Here is a 22,688-nt window from a genome sequence, read left to right on the forward strand (position 1 = left end):
CTGACAGCCCAAACCGTGTTGTTTCCAAGCAAAACAAGAAAACTTATCAAGCTGTTGCTGTGCAAATACAACCTGGCACCTTATTTTGGGGGAACCTATAGTGAGAGAGTAAAACTTCTTTCAAATTCTCTGTCTGGCCCAGTCTGACCGAAAAAAAAAAAAAATACTGTGACACAAAAGCCGGAGTGGGATCAAATCTGACTGCCTGGAACTGCTGGCTCTGGAAGGTCACTGAACCTCCTGTGTCCTGAGGCACTGCTTTTACACAACATTTCTCAGGCAGCAATCAGACCCACAGGCTCTCAGAACTGCTTCTTTTCCTAAATGTCCACACTTACCATCCGGTGAGAACTGATCCCTGTCAAACATGGTGATACACAGGACATCCTGATACAGGTCCTTGATGAAGAACTGGCAGTTGAAGTTCCACTTGGGGTTCAGGGTGTCCTGCATGGTTCTGGTAGTGTAGCTCTGCGAGCCCATGCTGATCTCACAGTACGGGTTGCTCTTCCCTAAACACAGAGCAGGGAGTGAAAACCCCCTGCAGTGCAGAAACCCCCCCCCCCCCTCCATCTGGAGCCTGCCTGGACACACATGGATGCTGCTGCCCAAACGTGGATCAGGCAATCCCTATATCCCACAGCAGCACAGAGCTGGTTCTTCCCTCAGTTCTCTGAAGTTAAAGAATGGTTAATTCATACTGTAGAGCGTTTCCCAAATCACCAAACTCCTCTCAGCAAGCCTTTCCAAATGTTACAGGAATAAAAGTGATTTGAGGCTGTTTCCCTCACTTACCATTGGGCTTACAGGCCTTTAGTTCTGTTGCTTCAATCACGTGCACCATCAAACGTCCTATTCCTGAGGTTTTCTGCGAGCGGGCTGGGAACAGAGAGGTCAGAAATAAATGGATTGGTTGGAACTGTAAAAACTGGCAGTAGATCTGAAGAGGGAGATCCTGCACAGACACTGTGGCCTCCTCCAGGTGGATGAGAGGGAAACACAGAACTCTGTAGGTACCTTGATAAGCCTTTTCACGTTTCTTCTTCTCCGTTTCGATGTACTGCTCTGACGCCGCTTTGATTTTCTGGACCCAGGCAGTGCTGCAAAGAGCAATCCCCACAGTCAGGGTCAGCCCACAGGCAGGGAATCTTCAGCATCAGTGACACTGCCCCAATCTCTTTTGCCATTCCCCCCTCCCTGGGTTTCAGAGGCATCACAAATCAAGTTAGGTCACGGATTAAAGCGATGGAGTTTTTGGATTTAATCTTAATGCCACATTCCAAATCAGACTAAATTTAAAAAAAAAGTGGAGCTGCTGTTTTATTAAAGGCTGCTGGGTCACATTAAGAACTGACCAGGCCTGGGGAAGCTGGACTTTGCAGCCCTAAACTCTTGTTCTATGCAACAGTAATGTCAGGGAGCAGCAGATGTGGCTGGATTCCAATGCAAGAGCTGCTGCACAAGCAGAACAAAATCAGAGAAAACTTGTCATTCAAATGAGAGTCAAGTGGGTTTATTTCCTGACCAAGGGACTAAACCCTATTCTTGAGCTTAGAGCCCCCCACATCTGCTCATTGGAGACGTGACCTGCAGCCTCCATCTGCAAGCTGAGGCTCAGATCTGCACTGTCACCACTCACCGCTCGTTGATGTTGTCAGTTTTGAGTGTGTAAACTCTGTCGATGTGCGATATGTGGAAAACGGGCTCATCACTTGAAGGGTCTGTGGGCAGTTTCACGAGGACTTCATTAAGGAAAACCGGCTGAAAGAAGAGCAGATGTCACTGTGGCAGCATCACCCTGTGACAATGAGCTGCAAGTTTACAAGGATGTTTAGATACATTGTTTTACTGTAGGGAAAATTAAAGTCATAGGACACAGGACAAACAGTGAGATCATCATGTAAAGGATGTGAGAAAGGGCTGAGAGAAAAACTACTCTGGCTATACACGCCATTCTTGCCTTCCTAGGGGGAGAGCTTTGTGAAAGGGGCATGACCGTGTAAGCAGAGCTGCAGTGTGAAGCTTGGAAGTCCTGGGAATCTCTCAGGCTCGCAATGGCAAAGCAGCCCTGATAATTCAACTTATCTCCCCAACTTCAGAATCTTGAGAACACGCACTGTGTGTGTAGAGTGAGTAAAATTTTTCTCCTTTTACTCTTTTCTGAGGAAGAACAGGAAATGTCTTGTGGATGCAACTTGTGCAAAATCAAGTCAAGGCTCCTGCTTCTGAACATCCCACTGAGCTGCTCAGGCACGATGCTGCTTCTGCCCTTTCCTCACCAAAGTGTTTGTTTAGCCAAGACACAAAAGCCTGTCCTTTTCTAGGATCCAGGCCAGTGGCAGTTGTGCAAGTTGTCTGCCAGGACACACCTGTGTGACAGCAAAAGGGGCCAGGCAGCTAATCCCAGCAGGAGAGCAGCATTCCTCATCAGAAGCCAGCATCCACTGCTACTAACATAACCATGGAACAGCCTGATTCACTCACCATTTTGTACATTTTGAACTGGGAGTTGGATTTGGGGCTGAACAGTTTATCGGAGCCAGAAGACACAAACTGTTTAACCATGTAGGTGAGCAGGAGGAAGTCATTGAAAAGGAATCCGTACAGCTCCTTACTGCTCTTGGCCTTGTACAGCTTCCCACTGTGCAGCAGCTTCCGTGGTCCCAGGCAGTTTGTGAGGGAGTTGAACACAGGTTGCTGGGAGAGACAAAACTCGTTAGCACCAGCAGCTTCCTGCAGAGATCAGCTCCTGCTCCTCTCCACCGTGGAGATGGTTCAAGTTGCTCAAATTGCCCTTCTGTTTTGTTTAACCAATTTAGTAATAAATGAAGAGAAAGGAAACTGTTCTGTGATCAGCCATGGTAACAGCACAACTCCCATCTCAGAGTAGATTTAAGCTTTTACCAAAACACACACGGGGTTCTGAGTGGATGAAGGCATTTACTGCACAGCCACTCCTCTGCTGTCCAGAAACTGTGTTTAGAAAGAGCTGCACAGTCTGCAGTCAGGTCACCCCTTACAGGTGCATGAAGAGGTGATGGAACCAGGACAGCCCTCCTGGGCCTTTCAAGCCCTGGTTCCTTAGGTAGCCATTGGAGAACTGTCCCACCTCATTTGGAAGGCTGTTCTGAAAGGTACAGGAGTCTGAACTCCATGTATCTTTGAGCATCTGGCACTGAGGGCTTCTGTGCCCTTCCTGCATGAAGGAAGCACACACAGAGGGAAATCCCACATAGTAACACCTGACTTAGCCCAGCAGCAACAGGAACAGAACTTCATAGGGAAGAGTTATTTCTGTCTGGTTAACAGTTTAAATGGTATCAGTTTTTAAGCTTATAAATCAAGATTTCTCTACCACCTAAATCATGCAAAAATGAGGGTTCATCACATTATGGCTCTAAGTAGAATTCAATAAAAGCTTCTCTGCCAAGAGCTCAGCAGTAGATCACATTCCAATAAGGGATGTGAGCAGGGACTCCCTTTCCCCCTCCAGCTTTTCTGAAATTACTCTGAGAAACTCTTCCACGCAGGGTGTCAACACAGCTACCTCAGCAAGGCCTTCGCACTGGACGTGGTTCTGTATCCATTCCAGCCGGTCCGAGTTCTCCTTCTCCCGCACCCCTTCGTTCACCTGGGAGCACAGCTCCTCCGCGCGCTCCAGCGCCAGCCTCAGGGTGCTGTGGTCCGGGTGGCTTTCTGGAGTGTTCTCTAGAATCTGGGGTGGATCACAGAGGGGAGAAAACAAGATAAAACCAGAGTTAAGCACCGGCACTTCTCAGAGAAATCCCCGTGAACAGACAAGGCTTTATCTTTGCTTTTGCCACCGAGATCGGACTCAAAGCGTTCACCTACAAAACCTCACTTGGGGTACTCACACTCTTTATGAGCAGGGGGTAGCGTGTTATCCTTTGCATTGGTTTCAGGAGGAAACTGGAGAGGGGCATTCCTTTGCAGCGAGGGTCCAAGGCAAGTTTCTGTGGTGCAACGCAGAGATTTAACAGAGACATTGCATTACTCATCAGGAAACACTTGCCTCAGTGGCACTGAATACTGAAAGCTCTCTGATCAGATTCATTTTTCCAGGCATTCCAAGAGATCTTAGATTTTTCCAATAAGAAAACAATGCTTGTTTCCAGAACAAACAGGAAAGCCAGCACTGTCATTGTACCAGATGCTTTACCAGCATAAATCACAGGGTCATTGTTCATGCAGAGTCCTTACATTCAAAACTGTTCCAGCTTTGATTTTGACATTACAGGCTCCACTCAGGTTGAAAAGGAACAAAGCAATGAAAGAAACAAACGCCTGATGTCAGCAACTCTGGGAATTCTCCTTTCATGGCCTCAGTAAATAAGCCAGAGAGAAAGACAGGGGTATAAATAAAGAGCACAGACAGTGTTAACCAAGGTCACCATATACATACACCTTGGAAGGTTCTCAAGCTATTTTTGCAGGATTTTACTCTTCTGAGTTATTCTGATCTGGTCAGTGCTGGTTAGACAGGCTCCTCCTTTGAGAAAAGGAGAAGGCACAAAAGCTACTGAATCAGATACCTTTAAGTAGTCTTTGAAATCAGCATCTTCATCAGTTTTCTGCTGCAGCAGCGATGCTCCATTGAGCTGGCAGCTGCAGAAGCGGATGTAGGCCTGCATGTGGGACAGCTCTGCCGCCAGGATGTCCCCGATCATCTGCACCGGCATCTTCTCCCCTCCCGTCTTCTTGCGCACCCGCAAGGCCCTGAGGAAAGAAATCCCCATCCAACTCCGCTGCCAAGTCTGTGGCGCCCAAATCACAGCCCTAACAACCCCCACCTCTGAAAGGACTCAAAGCCTGGGAGGTGAATTCCATACACAGCAAGGGCAGTGCCAGGATCCAGCCTAAACCAGCACAACATGCTGAGCTGAAGGATCTGCCTGGTGGTGTCTGGGGGACCGGGACTCTCCTGTGAGGTTTCTGGGACAATCAGCATCAATCTCTACATTCAACCAGCATCCCATTCAGTGAATTATTAGTCACTGTCTCTCTAGGGTTTATTTTTAGATTATGGAAGGTTGATGTGCAGAGAACTGGAAAGAACAGAACACCTCCCATGCACATACTTTTGTGTAGGCTCTGTTTCTAAGGTATTACAGACAATGTGCATCTGTTCTTGCTGTTTACTCTTCCCTCTCCTTTATTGCAACTCCTTTTTTAGCAGTCTGTTCTGGATGCACATTTGCGCAGGAAATAATCATCAAGGACAGAATATTTATTGTAAAACCAGGAAACTTCCTGGGAAAAGGAAAAAGAGAATAAAAAAGAGGAAAATGTAAGACTGCAGGTAAGTACTCACTTCAGTAACTTTGTATTTGACATGATGAGTTCCTTCCAGTTAACAAAGATCAGCCCCATTTCTCCTTCTGTGAGGGAGCCCGAATCAGCCATTGGTTTTTGGAAAACCTGCAGCCAAAAAAAGAGAAAGGTGAGTTATTCTTCAGAGACAAATGCAGCTCAGCTTCTTTTTTAGCACAGCAGTGACTTTGCTTTTGTTGAATGCTCAGTGTCTAATTTCTCAGCAGTTAAAAGCAATTCCTTAGTAGCACTTGTGACAGCTGTCGCTATTTCCCCATAGCGTGTGACCCCATTCTGACACCAGCAGCATCATTTGCAAAGCAGGAACAAGCACTGGGACCTGCAGGCTGACTGCTCAGCAGAAGAGCATTCCCATGATTTCAGAGTCAATCACTACACAAATTGCAGTTGGACATCCTGCCTTTCCCCCTGCCCGGAGCACAAAGGGTCACCCTGTGTGCAGAACCACAGCACATCAGCTCTGGAGAGCAGAGCACCTGTGTAACTCGGCCTTTTTAACATCTGTCACACTTCACCACAGTCATTTTATGCAGAGAGGTCACACTGGACACCCAACACCACATAATGCTGGCCAGTCCCTTCCCAGTTTAGTGTGTTGGCCTTGCTTCCAGAAATAAAACTGGAGAGAAGGCACTTGATAAACCTTTATGGTGCTCCTACAGCTTCTGTCATGAGCCTGTGCAGCTCTGCTTGACACCTGGCCCATCTTTCCACTGAGCCCAAACACCAAAGAACAGGATTTGGAAAACAGGAAGGTCCTCATAAGCCAATGGGTTTCACAAAATCGTTTTGCCTGGTGGGCAACCATGTAACATTCACCGGAAAGGGAGTTGCCCACACACCTTTCCTCTTCCAGCATCTCACATTTCCTAAGAATCCCTTCCTTTATTGTTGCTATTCAGCAGGACAGAGGTGTTCTCCTTCCAAATGCATTTTCACATCCAAGATATCTCACCTCCACGACGAGCTGCAGATCGTCCATGTACCTTTCCTCGGTCTGAATGAGCTCGTGAATGTAGCCCTGCCTCTTCCTTTCCATCGGCTGCATGGTGTCGAGGCTCTGGAGATCAGCACACCCTACAAGAAGCAAGCCAGGAGTTTAGATCCCACTCAGGGCACCAGATCTGATGAACTAAAAAAGTGGCACCAGCACAAACCAGCCTGTGCCTCAGACCACACAAACAGCAGCAGCGGGTTTCAAAATAGAGTGATGTAGTGATGAAACCTCTCCTTCCTTTGTGTCATTTTCCAGTCAAATTTTTATTTCTTCAAATGCCCCTTTTTCTTGTACTGTGATGCAGAATGAGAATTCCTGACTTCCTGCCACTCCATTGGCCTCGTGACTTTTCTCACCTCTTCTGCCACACTGATTTGGAACTGTGATTTCCTCTTACCTCCAGCAATGTCTTTTTGGACTTGATGATCTTAAAGACCTTTTCCAACCTTAATGATCCTATGATTCTGAGTTCTCTTTTGTAGGATGAAGTAATGAAAAATGTGTCTGGTCCTGACTTAGGACACTGCACCTTTAATCCCCACCCCATTTCTCAAGTCCTCTGCATTGGTTAATAACTTACGATAAACCACCATTACAAATTTATAAAGTTATAACACATAATGTCATATCTGTGTAATTTCACAGTTGCATAACTTTTTTTCTAAAATGAGCCTGAAATGTGTTGAATTATTTTTATGTATCAATTACAAATAATCAAAATCATGCACAGGAACACACCAGCAGTCAGGGACACAAACCCCGAGTTTCTGCAAGAACATGCAGGCCCTACAGCTTCACACAGTTCTTCCTCTACTGTATGTTAGTAAACAAGGCAACAGTGTTCAAACTTTAGTAACCAAACCAAAAACTGGTAAAAACAAAGTGGTAAATATGTTTAGCTGGGTAAAGGAGAGCACAGAAAGTCAATCTGGATCCGCCTGTCAGCCATCACATGCCAGCAGAGGACTGCAAAGCAGCAGGTTGGGGAAAAGGAGATAAAAAGGAACAATTACAGAGAGTTTGAGAAGGTCCTTCTATTGCTGGGTGTGATGGCATCGGATTGTAATACCAGGTGGATTTGGCAGGATAGCAGAAAGGACATCGCAGGGACTCATTTGAATCCGGCATTTCTAGAGGAACAACACTTCATGAAAATTTACAGGTGGTGTGAAAGGCAGGGGGACCTCACCATCACCCTGACACAGCTGGGACACGAGGATGTGGCTTTATTCACTACCAGTGTACAGATCTGTTTATGGGAGGGCTGCTCTAAAAATGGAGATAGTAATAAATTCGAGGAGAAAAAAACCCAAGAAACACTAAACATTTGGCTAAACTTGATGAGACAGTGCCCTGGCAGGAACTCACAGGCATCAAGCTGCTCTGAAGGAGCAGCAACTGTCAGCAAAAGAGAAACTCTTACCAAGTGAACTTATGACACCATCCCAAGTATTCTAACAGAGAAACCCTTTGAAAAACACAAAGTAGTAAAGCAGCAAAGGCAACAACTAGATTGAAAATCAGGACTTTTCAGTTCTGTTTTGCACCCTAAAGAGGATCACAGATCTTCAGCCTTCCCACAAGATTTGCAAAAACACCACTTTTTACAAAGAGATCTGGGATTACAGCTCTCTTGATTGTGCAAAATGCTGCTTCTGGCCTTAGTTATCCCCAAAGTTACAATCAGGCCAAAATTAGATGAGAAAAAGAAGTAAAGTTATAGCCCAAAGTCATTCTTGTGAAGTTTGGTATCTCAGTCCATCGAGATGGTCTACGGCCAATGTGTGCTAATTCTGTCACTGTTCAGTCTGTACAACACTGAGTTTAAGCTCACCAGTTTTCTAAGACATGACATTTTAAGATAAACAGGGGTTTGCACAGTAACCAGATTTGGAAATCTCAGCTTTGACCATGTGGTCATGTCAGCAGGGATGGACTGAAGCTCCTGCCTGTTTGTATCCCCAAAGCTGTTGGAAAAACCATACGCTGGGATTTGGGTCTGCCCCATGTTGCCCACTGAAAGCAGAAGCAAACATTGGAAGAAAAACGGGCTTTTTTCTGCATTAAAATAGATTTGGTTTATGAGCTCATTATCAGATGCAAAAATGCAGTTACATTAACTGACTCCTGCGCTGACCTTGTATTTGGCCTGTCAGCTTCTGGCATGAAGGGACAAGTGCTATTTTGTGTTTAATATTTTATGTTATTTAAACACTAGTGTTTACTGGTGAAAACACTCCAAATTTTGATAGGTCTGATGGTAGTGACATAAAAACACAGTACAGGATCCCCATACCTGATTTTAGAGGGTGAATTCAGGCTTTTGAAGGTCTGAAGGCAAGAAATGAACAAGACCAGAGAACAAACCAGCCTACCTGGTGCATTTGCCAAGGTTTTCCCAAAGTGTCCATAGCAAGCCATGGGCTCAGAAAGGCTGGACCTCTATCTCCACACTTTCTCCTCCAACCTTCCTGTTCCCTCCTTCCCTTGCATCAGTTCTGGTACTTATCTGACTCCCAGCTCACAACCTGGCAGCAAACAAATCCCAAGTGGGGGGAAAAAGAAAACAGTATTCTTCTGCTAGTTTAGCAGCCAGGAATGTGCATGGAAGCAATAAAACTGCCTTGTTTGGCAGCAGAGAGCTGTTGGTTTGGCTTCTGTCTGGTGAGGATTCATCCCAAGCTCCAGATGCAACTCATGAAGAGCAGTGAGATTTCTGGGAGCACCTGCAGAAGGGATTGCAGCTACTCACCTCCTCTGCTTACTGAGAGGGGTTCCTGACCTTTGGAGGGGAAGCCAGCCTGCCTCCCCCACCAAGAGCAGGTAGGGCCAAGCTTTCAGACAGCCTGGAGCACGACCTGCCCAGCTCCCTTCTCCAGAGCATCGACTGGAGCGAGCAGTCAGGGTCTGGTACCTTGGAAACCTGGGACATCCCAACAAAGACATGCCTACACCACCTGGGGTGCCTTCTGTGCTAAATCCTGCTCTCCAAGGGGAGGAAGCAGCTGCCTCACCAGGGCAGGGCAAAACAAGCTGGAGAGTGTATAAATGGGAAATCCCAGTCTCTACTGTTGTGTTTAAAATTATACCTTCCCCCTCCAAATATACCTTTTTTCTTACTTTCCATAACTGTCCCTGCCTGAAACACTACCACATTCCACAGTCCAAAGATGTTCTGCTCGGCAGGAGATTCACATGCCTGAAAAACATGGGGGCTGGTGGTGAAAACCTTTCCAATTCCTGTCATATTTTGGACTTGAGCACCTTCAAGGGGAAGAGTGACACTTTCTGAAGAAAAGAAATCCCCCAAAGAAAGAAAGACAGAGAAAGATGAATGAGACCTATCAACCATTTCATTTTTTTCTTGATTAAAAAAAATGAGTGAATTAAAATTCTTCCCTTAAAAGCCAATTCCAGAGAACTGAAGTAAAAAGCAGATGAATAAAAGGCTTTCCTAGATGCTCAGATCTGCCTGGGCACTGAGTGCTTTGTCCCCTTCCCCAACAAACTTCCCCAATCAATGAACAAGTTAAAAACACGTTAGAAATGACAGCTTAACCCTCCAACAGGAGCTGAGACCCTTGTCCAGAAGGATCTATCTAGACCAGAGGCATTAACTGCTTTGGGTCACCAGTGAACACTATTTAGGGACAGGGAGGAGTTTAGATTGGATATTAGGAAAAATTTCTTCATGGAAAGGGTTGCCAAACAGTGGAACGGGTTGCCCAGGGAAGTGGTGGAGTCACCATCCCTGTTCATAAAAATGTGTGGACATGGCACCTGAGGAGATGGTTTAGTGGTGGGATTGGCAGTGCTGGGTTCTTGGTTGGACTTGATGATCTTAGAAGTCTTTTCCAAGCCTAATGACTCTGTGGTTCTATATAAACTGCATTTTTAAGGAAATAGCCTGGTTCATTTAGGGGTTTGTTTTTTGTTTGTTTGTTTTTTTGAAGGGGGTTGGTTGGTTGTGTTTGTTTTTTTGCTTGTTTGAATCCCAAGCCAATTGATAGGGCTGGGAAAAGCAAGTAAGGGTTGGGGTTTGTTTCCCTGCCTCTTATTTTCCCAGGTTGCCAGAGGAAGGCCACATCTCACCCTCAGGACCGTGGGCTGGCGTTAGTACCTTCAGTACTGCCAGGGAGCAGCTGGTGGCATCATGAGACTCCACCCACAGCCACTTACAAGCTCTGCTGTCATGTGTAAGGCCAACCCACTCGTGATCCACTCCTATCACAGCCTGGAGCAGCCTCTGAAACCCACAGAAGGAACTAATCCAAGAAACCTGTGGCCATGGAAAAGGTGGTTTCCATCAGGCCCTAGGAAAAATAATAAAAACTTTTATCCAATCTCCCTTAATCAGTAAATGCAGGGTACTCTCTCTGCTACAACAGAGGAAATTTATGATTCAATTTCCAAGAGGTAAAAAGCAAGACCGAGTCTCTCCATCACAGAGCCAGGCAACACAACACTCGTACCAAGCTATTCAGCTGGGGAAAAAAAAAAAAAAATAAAATTCCTCCCCAGATGGAGAAAAAAAACAACAGACAAACTAGATCCTTTCATGTGTCCCTTTAATAAAATACATTTGCATAGTTATCTTACAACTTCGTTTAAAACCAAGGGTGAACAATTGCCTCATGCTAAGCACAGCCTGCATTCGCGTGTCTCAACAACCATCCCCGCACACGGACACTCAAGCTTGGGAAAGAACAACAGGAGGGATCTTAAGGCAGCACACACCATTTACACAGCAGTTTTATTGGTTCATTACATTGAAGTAGCACAACCCTGCAGCAGCTCCCACTGCAGGCCAAGGATTGTCGGCATTCCTACGAGCAGACTTATTTACAGGTGTTTCCAACCCGGCTCAAGGAAATCACACAGGGATACAATCTGACAAAGCATCAAGAGGGCAGAAAAGTTCAGTGACTGGGAGGAGACGTTTCAGTTATTAGTGTGTAACTTTTTGATGGAACTTTATGCCTTCTGTGCTCCTGACTGCACCATTAATCAGGTGGAGAAAGTGCTTTGGGTGCTCTCAGCCCTCACCACCACGGACTCCTTGCACAGTGCTGGCACAGGACCTTCCTGCACGGATCCAAGTCTGGATCAGGAACTGAGCTTGTGTAAAACTAGGCTTGTGTAGCTTGCTAGTCCATTACACAGATCAGACAGTTACAGAATTAGGAAGTGTTTTGGTACCTGTCCTTGTGCATTTACAGCACCATTCGTGTTCTCACCCCACTGACACCAGGGCCTGTTCTCTGCTGGCCCACAGGAAACAACACTGAGCAAATACTCCACTGCAGGCAGCAGCGTATTCACTGCCCCTGTTGGCTCCAGTGATACCTGTTCGCCCTGTGTGGCTCTGAGCAACATTTAAACTCTCAGCTCTTGCCTGGGAACCATCAATTAACCAAAAAACTCTATTTTCCAGCTTGCCCTTAGTTCCACAGCCAGCCTTTTTCACCCAAATCAGGGTGATTTTACTTGGCTGGCTGGGGTGACCAGCTGAACTCAACTCTGTGGACCTTTAGCAACAAGGGGGTGGATTGCACACAACCAGAGAAAAAAGTAGCGCTTTTGAAAGAAAAAGTCTGATTTAACCCCAAGCTTCTATTAGCTCCACCTCTTCACTGATACAGAATATTAATGAAAAATAATCTTGCCATAAATACAGCCCTGCCATGGCCTTTCCTCCAGATGACCTGGTGTGTGTATCCAACCCTTTCTGCAGCAACGTGCAGGGGAGCAGAGCTCTCTGGTGATTGTGCTGCAGCTGTGCTTGGCAGACTTTTGCAGCAGAGATAAATACCGAAGGCAGAGACGAAGTCCCTTTCAATCAGCATTACTAAGGTGTGTTGTTATTATCTTTGTTATTACACTTAAGAGAATTTGGAGCTTACTCAGTTAATACTGAAACTCAAAAAGGTAACTGTGAAAGCACAAGATGCTTCACTTTAATACTCTTCAGTTCTAATTTAGAGGCAGCAGTTTCAATAATTTTCAATGCTCATACCTCCATACCCAACAACAGGGCTTTACCTAACAGTGCCCTTATCTCCAATTGTATCAGTTAAAAAGCCAGCTGCTTTAGGAAAATGCCACATAACTCTGTCCTCAAACATCCCAGAGAGGATGTTTTTAGTTTTTCAAAGACCATTAGAAGCAATGTGGCATTCAAGGAAAACTGACTGAACATTGGGAAGTCAGTGTGGCTCAAATCCCACAGGTTAACAGTGCCTTTTAGAAAGGAGATAATTTGGAAGATCACCCAATTCTCAGACTACAGTGACTGCTCAGTGCCACCTGGTGCAGCACACGATGCTTCAAGCCTGTATTAAACAGGCTTTCCAAGACAGAAATTCAGAGAGGGCAATCCTGGGTGAGTAGAACGTTTTAGTAGAAACACTTGAAATGTAGTTTCATAAGGAAGTCAAGTCATCTGGAATACTCAAAGGATTATCTAGCACATTGTTTGCCTACAACAATGCAATTTCATTCTATAACAAAATACTGGTTCACACAAAATACATCCAGATTAAAAACCCATTCGTAGTTTTCTGTAGGCACATTGCTTAGTCCATATTGCACAGAAGATACATGTCTGAACTAAAGGGCACATATACATTATTTGATCAAGTATATTAAATACATAGCATTGAGATTTTGGAGAAAGGCTTTTAAATCTCTGCAACTGGACTAACCTTTCCCTGATAGTACCTTCACAACATTCATATATATATATGTCTATATAGTAAACAAACAGTGTTTTGTAAACATTTCTGATTGCATAAGTGACCTTTGCTGTTTCGTAACCGAGTCTGGGAAACAAACTAAATTAAATACTGTGTCTACGAGATCTCTCCTGTTGCTACAAGAGCACAGAACTATTTAATCAGAGAAGGCTGCAAGTAAATTAATCCTTTTATTTAAAAGGGAAAATCAAGGTTTTAAGTCCTTCCTTCCCTCCAAACATTACAGTAAGACATGAGGCACCATTAATGGTGACACACCAGGGCCGTGAAGGACCACCTTTGGGCTGAAGAGCACAGTTCCATTCCTAAACCCAAATGCTCTGCTCTCAGCTCCAGGTGTCACTTAGTGTCTCTCTTCTGGCAACACCTCTGCATCGAGGTTACCTGTGCACTAAGGCTGCTGGTTTATTCACCAGAAGGAAGAGCAGCAGCTTTCAGACAGTACTCTGGGTCACTGCAGAGGGCAGCCAGACACAAACAATTCCGTACCATTGACACTTAATGAAGGGGCAGGGAAAGGGCCTGGTCACACTGAGGCTGTGTAAGTACTTACTGCAGCAACTAGCACGTCTGCCAAAACTGAAAGCAAGTATGAATTATCAGCATAAAGTATTTAAAGGAAGGAGGTTGTTTAGGGATAGAATGTATTGAGCCAAAACAACCTGAATTCCTGCCATAGTACTACTGTGAAGGAAGAAAAAAATTAAAACTATCCTCCACTCTACGTTTGATAGTTCTTTTCCCGGTTAAAAAGGGTTTTAAAAGGCTGGATGGACTGCACCAGATCTAACCCTTAGATCTTGTAGCATGTTTGTAATCACAGTGACTATCAGCAGCAGACAGGTAGGGTTTGTTTCTGGATGAGCCATGTAGGCTGCCAATTTTAAAAGCTCAATATATTAAGAGATTAAATCAAGTCCATTAAAACAATAATCGGTGAACATTTTAATTCTGCAAAATATGTACATTACAACATTAAAAGAACACAACTACCCGTTCAGAACAGCTCAGATAAACTGTGCAAATAGTGGGTCTTTGTGTGTCTGCAATCCCACCATGCAAACGATAACTTGATATGCATGCTAATGACTACGGTTATCAATACCAAAGGAAATACTAAGGGAAACAAGAATGAACAGCAGTGAAAGCCACACAAAGACCCACTATCCTTTCTGCTTTTACAAATCAACTGGAAGTGTAGATGAGAAGAAAAAAAAACCACAAAAACCTAATTTCTTGATTGGATCTAACGTTCAAACGAAGCAAAAGGATTGTGTCAGACACGTGAGCAGGGCTGGCCACCCTGCCTCCATGCTAGTCAAACTTGGATAGTGGGTCTCTGAGGTGCTTTCACACTGGAAGACAACATTGGGTCCTAAAAAAAAACAAAAACAAAACAAAAAAAAAGGATAAAATGAACATAAATTTGAAGAGTGAAACATATGAGTTCTATGGACAAAGACAGAACAACACCAAAAAGGTCAGAAAGGAATGATGAACAATTCAACTTTCTGAAAACAGACATCATGAGCTTCCAGCTTTGCAATTTCATATTTATAAACACACACAGATTTAAGTACTTGTAACCAGCCATTGCTGACTCCGAAAAACCCCTGCAGCTGATTCATTTGAAGAAAAAGCTGCTTCCCAAGGAGACTTCTGTTATGTGGACTCAACATAAGGTCAAGCCCTAGGGGTCTGTTTTTAAATGCAGTGGCAAAATTCCCTGACATTTCAATAAAACCAGGATTTCTCCTGGGAAACTCGTAATCAGATAAAAACTACACTTGTATAGAAAAGCCTCACTGGAATATATTCATATAAATTAACACATAAAAAATTTACCTGTTTGGCTCTGTTCAAAGCCTAAAAGAAATTAAAGCCTTGTCTCTAGTAACATGTGTCCATGGAGCAGGATGTACCACATCTCTCAATTTCCCATCAGAAACCAAAGGCTACACAGTCTGAAAAGGCACTGACTGCAAAGTCAGGCTAAAGGCAGAGGTGTGACGTGGGCTGCAGCTGCACATACCTTGTGGGCAATCCAGAGACTATTCCATGCCCCAGGATTTCAACTTGGAAGCTTTATCCAGCCTGACTGACATTCACCAAATAGTTTTAGAAATACAGAGACAGTATGTCACTATGAACTAGTAGACTGACTTGGTATTTGATCTTTGGTAAAAGGGGTAGAATTCTGGAGCTGTTGAGTTAAATCTTAGAGTAAATTACTAATCTTCATGCGAAAAAAGATTCATATAGACCTGCAACAGGCAATACCTCAAAGCCACTGATACCATGAACTGTTACTCTATAAAGAGAAGTTACTTGGCAAGAATCAGACAACTTCAAAATGTGTTGTCTGTATATACACACAGAAATGCACCCACCGCAACCACATCAAAGTTGTTTTCTCACTATGAACACCTTTGAAAATCAGCTTTTCACTCACTAGACAGTGTGCACAGGAATCACTAATGATCTTCTGTGCATGATAACAGACTTGTGGAAATAAAGATCCTTGTTGGTGAAAGGACAGGGCTTGCCTCATGTCTCTAATATGTCACATCTATAAGTGAGGTTTGGGGAGGAAACTAATTAGGTAGATACAATGGCAGGTATATCAGGTTTGTACCTAAGGAAATTCACACCGTTGTCATACATGTGTCAAGAACTTATGGAGAGAGGATCTGTGCCCAGTCTCACCACCTTTTCCCATGGCACTGGAAGAAGGCAGAGCAGGCAGGTTTAAATGGGGAAGGAGGTGGGACTGCTTGGAGCTCAGGCCTGAGCACACAAAGGAAATAACTCAGATGAGTGAGGAACTTCAGCAGTGCTGGGCTGTGGGAAGGAGAAAGCGTGAACAGAAACACTAACACATTCCTGTGAGGGCTGTGAGACACTGGAACAGGTTGCCCAGGGAGGCTGTGGATGCTCCATCCCTGGCAGTGTTCAGAGCCAGGATAAGAGGATAAGCCCTTCAGCAACCTCTACTGGGAGGTGTCCCTGCACATGGCAGAGGGGTTGGAACTAGAGGATCCTTAAGGTCCATTCCAACCCCTTAACACTCTATGATTCTACTAGAATAGGAGGAACTGGCACAACATTCAGCTCTGTGAAAGACCAGTCTCACAGAGGGAGAGGAGGCACCTCAGCCAGGATGAACCAGAAGCCTCTCTGCACGCTGAGCACAGGTGTGTCCACCTGGCTGAGCTGCCCAGCTCTCAGCAAGAATGTCTCAGAGATGAACTGATCTCTAACAATAAAAGACATCCAGCAACCAACTGCGCAGATGTAGCTGGAGCAGCTGTCTTACCTCCATCTGAGGTACCTGAGGGGAGGAAATCTCAGCTAAAGAAAATACAAGGATAAGGCTCACACTGGTCTCATGGATAAGGAGGCAAACTGAAAAAAGCTGTCTCACTGAAAAAGCCAGAAAATAATGAAAGAACAAGTTTCCAAGAGCAAGGCAGGTAAAGGCTGGCTAAAATAAAATTATCTCCAGACCAGGCCATTGAGAAGAACTGTAAAGTGCCAAGGGCACCAGGCCTATCCTGCCTTACACAACCCTTAGGGAAGAATGGGAAGAGAACCTGATAGATGTTCACCCTGAATGGTGAACAAGCACTGAAAGAACAGAAGACTCTGATTCTGTGCATATTTCTTTATTTTAAATCTAAAGCTGTATTTTGAAACCTCCTGTTTCTTCTTTATCATGGCTTTTGTGCAAACATTAGAAGAAGGGCTATTAATATGTCATTAAAACATTAACACATGAGCAAGTCTAATCGTCACCAAGGTTACCGAGAGCACAACTCAACGATTGTGTTCTGCAATCACCAGCTATTTTAAGAGACCTGTTGACAAACCTACAACGCCCTGAATTGATTTTATTTCTTTCCTTGTGTCAGGACGTGCAGCTACACCACGAGGAAAAGTGAACTTGTTCTGCTCACAGAGCTATTTCAGCAACTTCAGAACCATCTCGCTGACCTCAGTTCCTTCTTTGCTAGGGCAGTTTGTCATTACAGCTATAACCAGTAACTCCCAGAAAAGACTCTGGATACAAAGGTGGTCCAGGTAATAGAGTTGAAATTTGAGGGAAACCGAGAATTTTCGTAAGCTGCAAACCTATTTGAGCAAACCAAATCCACCTGCTGCCTTACTAATGCCACTGTGTTTGATCATATACAAAAGACAGTGGGAGACAAACTGCTGTTCTTCAACAGAAACATTACAATACTCAGATTAGCAGTTCTTTAAAATATAAGGCATTTTTAAAATCACATTCTCAAAGCTGGTCCCTAGAGGGCCACATCAGCACTTCTCTGGGACGAACAGTGATTTCTCAAGAATACTAGTGATAGTTTCTGCACTGTGTTTAAACAAGAGCAAAAAAATGCTGTAAGGAAATCCAAGGAAGTTTGGAAATTCAGTCAGTACATATTTAAATATTCCTCTGGTTACAGAAGAATGGTACAGAACTGGCTTACTGCCAACACAACTGACCAGCAGCAGCTCAGTTGAAATCTGGGAAATGATATTTGCACAATGCTGGGCTTGAGTTAACAAGCCATGTTGGTTGTTCTGTGCAGGCTCTGGGCTTGAAGCAGGATTTTTCCTGAGGTTTCCTAATGCCTACCTTTTAATGCCACAAAAGAGTGGCAAATATCAACACAAAACTGATGTATAACTTAGTTTATTTGATGAAATACTCAGAGAATTAAAAAAAAATACCTAAGTTAAAGATACTCTTCATTCACCGATGGGTGGATATTGTAGATCTGATTCATAGACAAAAGTTTAGGAACCAGAAACAGATGACCAGGTGCACATCTGCTCACCTGACTGAGCTTTCTCAACATACTTTCAAAGTACAGCCACAGTTTGAGGTGGATGGAAATGTTTTTATTCCACAACACTGAAACCTAAGGAAAAGCCTAATGACATACCAGCAAACAATGAGAAAAATTTCTCATATCAAAAGTTTCCAATTACATTTTCAGCTTTGCTGAAAACCAGTGGTAAATGATCACCTTGAACTTATCAATTCAGCCATATACCTCGAAATGGCAACACGCCTGGGGTGACAAGTTGTTGTCTCAGCAGTTTTTGAAATTTCATGAAGTTTTACCACTCAGACAGAATCTTAATTTTATAGCACATCTGGGTGTAGTCTATACTGTTTCTTCAAAACTGAGATTTGTAAATAAATTAAAGCTTTCAAAGGACCACTTTAATGATTTAGCCATGCCTAATCAAAAGAACTTAAAGTTTAATCTAAATGCAGAAGTTTTTGATGTCCCAACCACACTGGCCAGAGGCATTAAAAAAAACCCCCAAACCACCAAGACCCAAACCAATGTGTTACCAAAAATGTGAGCACAGAAGTAATTTAGCTAAAAAGAAAACCTCAAGAAGGGTGCACACTCTATTTTGCCCAAGAACCATAACAAGCTACCCAGGGAAAATATTTTAACTTTCCCATCCAAGCTGCAACCTTCATTGTGAGTCTGTGAATCCTTCTGTAAGAACACAACCATGTTGATCAAATCTGAAGCGCAAACTGGTCCTACACACAAGCTATGGGCTATTAAGAGTGAACCTCAACCAGACTTGCAGATAGAGATCTCCTAATGAAGCCAAGGGAAAAACACCAAGTGAAGAGACAAGACCTGCCATGTCAAAGGAGCAACTCTGGCACCAGGGTATATTCCCAAAGCCCCCTGATTGATGTAAAAGTTGGTTTAATTACAGGATGAAAAGCTGAGGGAGTAAAATTGGTGGTAAATTCCTCTGTGTAGAGGGGCCAGAAAATGGGGTGTGCATGTGTGTGGGACACCAGAAATCTTTACTGTGTTTGTGTTCAAAAAAGGCACAGAAAATACTGACTGCCAGGTGCACAGTTTCTCAGCATGCAGCTGGGAATTTTCAGCTTATGTTTTGATTATATGTTGTTTCTCAGAACTGGATGAGAGCTGGATTGCTGGGAGCCAGGCCATGGGCATTTACCACAGGATAGACCACTTGCTAATGCCACTATCTTTTTCCTATCCGTTTTTATGGTTATTTTTACTTAACTGATGTTAAAACGACTACAGACACTTTTTGCAATTTTATGAAGCTCCAGCAAGTTCTATAATTGTAGTATGCCTGCACTGCTTCCCAGTCTGTGTTAGTTATCAGCATCTTTCGTGGAAGGGGAACTCCTACCAAATGCAATATTTTTAGCTCATCCTCACACTCCTGCTGTCACACACTGGCTGGCTGGTAACGTGCTGGCTATTTGTAGGTTGAATAGAAAAGGGTTTCAAGTACTAAGTACTATGGTAAAGCATTTAAGGAAAGAGTATTTTTAAAGTACTAATCAATTCAGCTGATGCCTGCAACTACAAATCCCAGACAGAAAGCAAAACAACAGCAATGTACCTTTGAAATAGAGTAACAAAATTAATCAAAAAATAAAAGTTGCTTACACTGTTGACTTGGATCGGAATCCGTGGTCATCTTCACATAGTTTGAGGGGAAGAGACCTGTCACACCACTGATTTCTCCTTGCCACCAGTCAGCATCATCTTTGTTCAGTACGTTAATCAGCTGCCCCTTGGAGAAACTGAGCTCATCCTCATTGTTCGCCGTGTAATCGTACATGGCTATCACTTGACACACTACGAAGGGAAAAAATAGTAGAATAGAGTTATGCAAGTATTAAGACTGTTTTGTCTGTGTTTTACGTAACCACAGGAAAGGAACAACAATTTCACATACACTGTTACATAAGAAAAATGCCACACGAGCTTATCTCGACGTGGAACTTTGTTTCTTTTACATTTTTAAAATTGAGCCAGACAGTAACTTTTATTTCCACTTTGTATATTTATGCACTTATCTGATGAATGGATTGAGTTAGTATAGCAGCTATTGACCTTCTAAACACTTGAGAACATAATCAAGTATTCTTCCATCTCTTACTGGCTGAAAAGAAAGTGAGTTTGATTATCTTATAGTGGATACTTATGAGAAAAATGTAGCAAAGGAAGAGGAAATGTGAGTTAGCTAATCCTGGGTTGCTGCTTTAGTCACAAGGAAGTTCTGCCCGGTAAAATCCAGGAAACTGTTGTATAAGCAAATCATAACTGTAGAGAATAGCACAATTTAAGCATGCAGAACCAAAAGAGCTTCCTTTCTGTGAAATAATCTCATTTGTACCCAGACATTCAAATGGAAAAATTGAGTGAAAATTTGCTGCTTAATCTCCCTTCTTATAAGGAGCAGTGCATGCAATTCCAAGTTATTTGTCAATGACTGCCAGCTCTCTGTAAGATTTTTGCTAGTATTTGAAAACACGGAGTTTCCAAATGAGAAGAGTGTGGCTCTTCAGTGCTTTTGGCAAAATCAAAAAGCTCTGGCCATAGAAGATGGACACTGACCCTCACAGATTTCTGAATTCAAACACCTTTGTATGACTGAGACTTTCTGCTCTGAGGTGTGCAGAGGACAGCACATGTCAGGGAGGGACTCTGTGAAGAACTGCTTTGATTAAAAAGTTGTGAGATTTTGCCTGTCGTGGACCGAGGGAGCAGCTGAATGGACAAGACAGAAATTCTGACTAGAACTTTACCTGCACACAATCAGATATGGGCATGTAGAGCGTTTGTGTGGCCAGGTTTTGGCACAGTGGGGGGGCTACAGGGCTGAGTTCTATGAGAAGATGCCAGAAGCTTCCCCACATCAGACAGAGCCAAGAGCAGCCGGTCCAGGACGGACCCACGGCTGGTCAAGGCCGAGCCCATCAGTGACAGTCGTAGCACCTCTGGGATAACTGAGCTAAGAAGGGGAAAAAATTCTGCAACTGCAGCCAGGACAGAGGAATGAGAAGATGTGAGGGAAATAGCCCTGCAGACACCCAGATCAGTGAAGAAAGAGGGGCAGGAGGTGCTCCAGGTGCTGGAGCTGAGATTCTTGAGCAGCCCATGGTGAGGTAGCTGCACCCCTGCAGCCTGTGGAGGTCCATGGGGAAGCAGAGATCCATCTGCAGCCTGTGCAGGAGACCCACCCTGGAATGGGTGCATGTCCAAAGGAGGTTGTGACCTCATGGAAAACCTGCACTGGAGCAGGTTTGCTGGCAGGACTTGCGAGCCTGTAGGGGACTGACACTGGAGCAGCCTGTTCCTGAAGGACTGCACCCCACAGGAGGGATCCACGGGGGGCAGTTTGTGAAGAATTGCAGCCCATGGGAAGGACCCACGTTGGAGAAGTTCATGGAGGATTGTCTCCTGTGGAAGGGACCCCACACTGCAGCAGGGGAAGAGTGTGAGGAGTCCTCCCGCTGAGGAGGAAGGAGAGGCAGAGACAACATGTGATGAACTGACCACAGCCCCCATTCCCTGTCCCCCTGTGCTTTTAGGGGGGAGAAGGCAGAGAAATTGGGAGTGAAGTTGATTCCAGGAAGAAGGGAGGGGTAGGGGGAAGGTGTTTTAAGAGTCAGTTTTATTTCTCATTACCCTACTCTGATTTGACTGGTAATAAATTAAGTGAATTTCCCCAAGTTGGGTCCGTTTTGCCCCTGTTGGTAACTGGAGAGTGATCTCTCCCTGCCCTTATCTCAGCCCACGAGCCTTTTGTTCACAGAACAAAATACCCACGAGGTATTTTGTCTTCCCTGCCCAGCTGAGGAGAGCAGGGATAGAGCAGCTTTGGGGGGCACCTGGAGCCCAGCCAGGGTCAACCCACCACAGGCCATCAAGCACAGTACTAGGCTTGTTATGTAATGCAGAGTAAGACCTGAACAATTGAAATAGTTACATAAAATACTCTAAATGAAATACAAAGTCTTCTATTTCACCTGAGGGAGCAGCAGATGTGGTTCTTTCACTGCTTGGACCCAGTAATTTCACATGGCTGGCAGGGAACCATCCTTTCTGTCTCTTTTTCCCTCTTGCCTGCAAATGTTTACAATGGTTATTACACAACTGAAAAACCAAACAGTCTATAGACTGGAAAAAATGCAACAAATAGGACACACAGTTCTGTGAACAAAAGACAAGAAGTCAGGTTTCCAAACACCTACTAAATACTAAACAGATCTCAAATGGAAAAAATCTGGCTAAAGGATAAAACCACCCAGTTGGAATAAAACTGCACCCCAATAAGTTCTGGCAAACATGTTCATCCAAAATTTTCAAGTGCAGATTTCAGAGTACAACTCAATTGTAGGGCTGAAAATTTGTTCTACCAATATTCTACTTATGCATCAGGAGTCTCTAATGAGGTTGGGGGCACGGTTACGTGACACTCTTCTTAAATCTAGGTGGGGAAAGTAGAAAAGTGGGAACAGCCAACTTTGCAATAAACGAGCTTCCAACTTCAATCCAAGAAAGCCTGTTCTTTCATTAGAATAATTTTACAGTTTAGTGTTTTATCAGTTAAATCCTAAACAATTTATTAACTGTCAGCTTCCCTCTCTCCCCTCCCATGCACATGTTTATTGACAGTTTCACTGTTTTCTGTGACCAAAACAAAATCCCCCCAGCAACCTAAGGTTTAAAAGAACCTTTTTTCCCTCCTTTGGGGCATTCAAGATG

At 44.1% G+C, this 22,688-nt stretch overlaps 1 protein-coding gene across 1 annotated transcript in view; it reads right to left on the reverse strand.

Annotated features, from left to right (window-relative positions):
• The window catches only part of ITSN2 (intersectin 2), a gene marked incomplete at its 5' end in the record, with an annotated part of 41,722 nt that overhangs the window by 2,224 nt on the left and 16,810 nt on the right, over positions 1–22,688 (reverse strand). Inside the window, 12 exons of the mRNA XM_027897462.1 lie at positions 339–512; positions 796–879; positions 1,018–1,100; positions 1,640–1,761; positions 2,485–2,697; positions 3,548–3,715; positions 3,876–3,974; positions 4,554–4,737; positions 5,333–5,439; positions 6,308–6,429; positions 19,581–19,772; positions 21,950–22,046. Of these exons, the coding sequence (XP_027753263.1) occupies positions 339–512; positions 796–879; positions 1,018–1,100; positions 1,640–1,761; positions 2,485–2,697; positions 3,548–3,715; positions 3,876–3,974; positions 4,554–4,737; positions 5,333–5,439; positions 6,308–6,429; positions 19,581–19,772; positions 21,950–22,046 (1,645 nt within the window). The remainder of the gene's footprint in view (positions 1–338; positions 513–795; positions 880–1,017; positions 1,101–1,639; positions 1,762–2,484; positions 2,698–3,547; positions 3,716–3,875; positions 3,975–4,553; positions 4,738–5,332; positions 5,440–6,307; positions 6,430–19,580; positions 19,773–21,949; positions 22,047–22,688) is intronic.

The sequence above is a fragment of the Empidonax traillii genome, unplaced genomic scaffold, assembly GCF_003031625.1.
Source record: "Empidonax traillii isolate 1590-97213 ecotype Southwest subspecies unplaced genomic scaffold, ASM303162v1 scaffold543:size1229247, whole genome shotgun sequence".
NCBI classification, from domain to species: Eukaryota; Metazoa; Chordata; class Aves; order Passeriformes; family Tyrannidae; genus Empidonax; species Empidonax traillii.